At 40.5% G+C, this 2,612-nt stretch overlaps 1 protein-coding gene across 1 annotated transcript in view; it reads left to right on the top strand.

Moving 5' to 3' along the window:
* The window catches only part of ATAD2 (ATPase family, AAA domain containing 2), a gene marked incomplete at its 3' end in the record, with an annotated part of 28,218 nt that overhangs the window by 8,764 nt on the left and 16,842 nt on the right, over positions 1 to 2,612 (top strand). The window contains exons 12-14 of the mRNA XM_009069304.1: positions 337 to 425; positions 769 to 928; positions 2,309 to 2,399. Coding sequence (XP_009067552.1) covers positions 337 to 425; positions 769 to 928; positions 2,309 to 2,399 — 340 coding nt within the window. The remainder of the gene's footprint in view (positions 1 to 336; positions 426 to 768; positions 929 to 2,308; positions 2,400 to 2,612) is intronic.

The following is a 2,612-nucleotide window of genomic DNA, read 5'->3' as shown; positions in this document are numbered from 1 at the left end:
TGCAAGCTGAAAGCATATTCATTTAAGCTGGCAAGAAAGGTTGCTTCCAGAACCTGTAGTCGAACTAAGTCCTAGCTCTGTTCTTGGTGATTGCCAAGTAGCTGTAAAAACTGTTGGTCTGATTAGTTTCCTGTCGTCCAGACTCGGTGGGCTGACATAGGCTGCTGCCTTCTGTTACTTGTGCCATACTACTCCATTAGCTCGATTAGTGGAGATCTCTGATGCTGGTCTGAAAAATCTTGTTCCAGTGACTTTCCAACCATAATGTCTTACACACCTTTCTCTTTCGAATAGTGCAGTTTTCCTGGTGTCAGTATTCCTGTGGTTTCATTGTAGGCCTACCAGATGCGACCGTCGATTATTTTCTTTGATGAGATCGATGGCCTTGCTCCTGTACGGTCCAGTAAACAAGACCAAGTTCATAGGTAGGACATGTTTTGTATCCTCGTAGAAGCTGCTTGATCTTTGTGAAAAGAAGATCTCAACCTGTTTAGCTTCATGTGACACATTCATTTATCCTGAAAACTAGTAATTCAGTACTACTGAATTTCAGATGATTTTTAAACAGTAATTGAAAACAATTTGCTAAGCTTGATATCAGCACAAAGTCTGTGTTTCCTTAGCTATTTTATGTCTTAAAATGAATCTTTTACTAATCAGCATCTCATCAATAAAAGCTTGTCCTTTTTGACTGAGCATTGGAGAAGATAACGTGAAACTGAAGAAAATGTACCAAACTGATGAATGAAAACTGTATTTCTCTGTTAGCTCTGTTGTATCAACACTTCTGGCACTTATGGATGGGTTAGACAGCAGAGGAGAGGTTGTGGTTATTGGAGCCACCAACAGACTGGATTCTATAGATCCTGCTTTACGGAGACCAGGACGCTTTGATCGAGAGTTCCTCTTCAGCTTGCCAAACAAAGAGGTCAGAACTTCCACTCAACCTTAATGCTAGCGTGGCAGAGTCCATCTTTATAACAACCCCTGTAACAGGGTGGCATCACAGGGCAGTGAGAGTCTCCATCAGCACTGTACAGCTCCGACACGAAGCCTGTCTGGAGAGACTTTGTACTGTGGAGGGCAGACCTCGTACTGAATAGATGTGATTAAGATGATTTCAACAAGTACTTAGTTCTCTAATTAGTTTTGGTTTCTCTGAGCAGCAAAGAAAACGGAGTGCTGCTAGTCAGCAAAGTGTTTAAGAATGAATGAATGTATGAATTAGTTATCAAGTACTGCTCTAGCATTGTGAAAGTGAAAGAAGTGGTGTGCAGACAAGAATTCCTTTTTGGTAACAGGTTTGATCAAGGCTGGTGCTGGAGTCAGTTCAGCATGTTGGGATCTGACATTCTGAAGAGTACTTAGTAACAGGGACATGGACAAAAATGTGAATTCACTGTGGGAAGCTTCTAGTTCACTGCCAGTAGCTAAGGAATGAAAATATTAAGTGTTTAGCAACCAAAAAATATGGGGGAGAGAGAAGGCAGTGAGCAAAACTGGAACACTGTTTTTGTGGTTTCTCTCTTGCTATCACTGATACTTCTTTTTCTTAAAGGATAAAAGGCTTATTGGATTGAAGGATAGTAAAAGTACACTAAACAGTGCATTTAACACAAAGATTTGTCTCCATTTTTTGTGCTCTCACAAACAGGAGAGAGGGTGCCAGGAAACTGATCTAATGCACAATTCCTTACTGTGGAAGAATTCTAGGCATCTGCCATAATTAGCCTGTGTACCAGGAAATACTTCCATGGAGGTCTTGCTCAGACCAGAGACGAGGATAGACAACATTTGACATTTTCAGGATGAGTGACAGTAGTTTGAGTCATAATTATTTTTCTTAGTAAAAACTGTAGCAATTTGGAACGGAGTGCTGGGACTGTGTTCCTTGGATGAACTGGCAGAAAAGCAAATTTGATGAACTAATTAGACTGTCGCTGTGAAATCTTGCTGAGTTTGAGAGAATTTTCCTCGAAAAAATCTGTTTGCAGATAAGTTTGGTAGGTTTTTTACTCCTTTTTTTTCCTCAGAATCGTTAGGTCTCACAGTTGTGAAAACTCACTTTTTATGAAAAAGTACATGCCTTTTATCTCACTGCGGCCCTGAGCAAGAGTTTAATATAACATGTTGAGAATTATGAAATTTCCTGCTTCAGAAAGCAGCATGTTACCTGACTTTTAAAATACTTAAAGTTGAGCAGATGAGAAAAGTATTTGTATTAGTATGGGGGTTTGAGGGGTTTTGTGTTGTAGTTGTTTAAAGAGAAAACTTAGGACAAACTAAAATGCAGCTGTTTTGTTTTCAGGCAAGAAAAGAGATTTTCAAAATTCACACACGAGACTGGACCCTGAAGCCACTGGACAACTTCCTTGAAGAACTGGCTGAGAAATGTGTTGGTGAGTTTGACAGCAGTGAGTTACTGCACATGAGTTGTAGGGAATCTGAGCTCTGCTGCCTTGCCACAGAGCAAGCTGACATGCCTTGGGAGCAAAGCAAGTTAGATGCTGCTTTCAGTTTTCTTTTTGTCTCTCAGACCACTGAATGGGTTTAAGTTAGCTTTCCCAGGAGCAAAGTTGTGACTAGGAGGATGCTTCCTAAGTGCAGGATAT

This window comes from Acanthisitta chloris, unplaced genomic scaffold, assembly GCF_000695815.1.
Source record: "Acanthisitta chloris isolate BGI_N310 unplaced genomic scaffold, ASM69581v1 scaffold26242, whole genome shotgun sequence".
Classification (NCBI taxonomy): Eukaryota; Metazoa; Chordata; class Aves; order Passeriformes; family Acanthisittidae; genus Acanthisitta; species Acanthisitta chloris.
The sequence above is the reverse complement of the archived record's forward strand: the minus strand, read 5'-3'. Positions and strand labels throughout refer to the sequence as shown.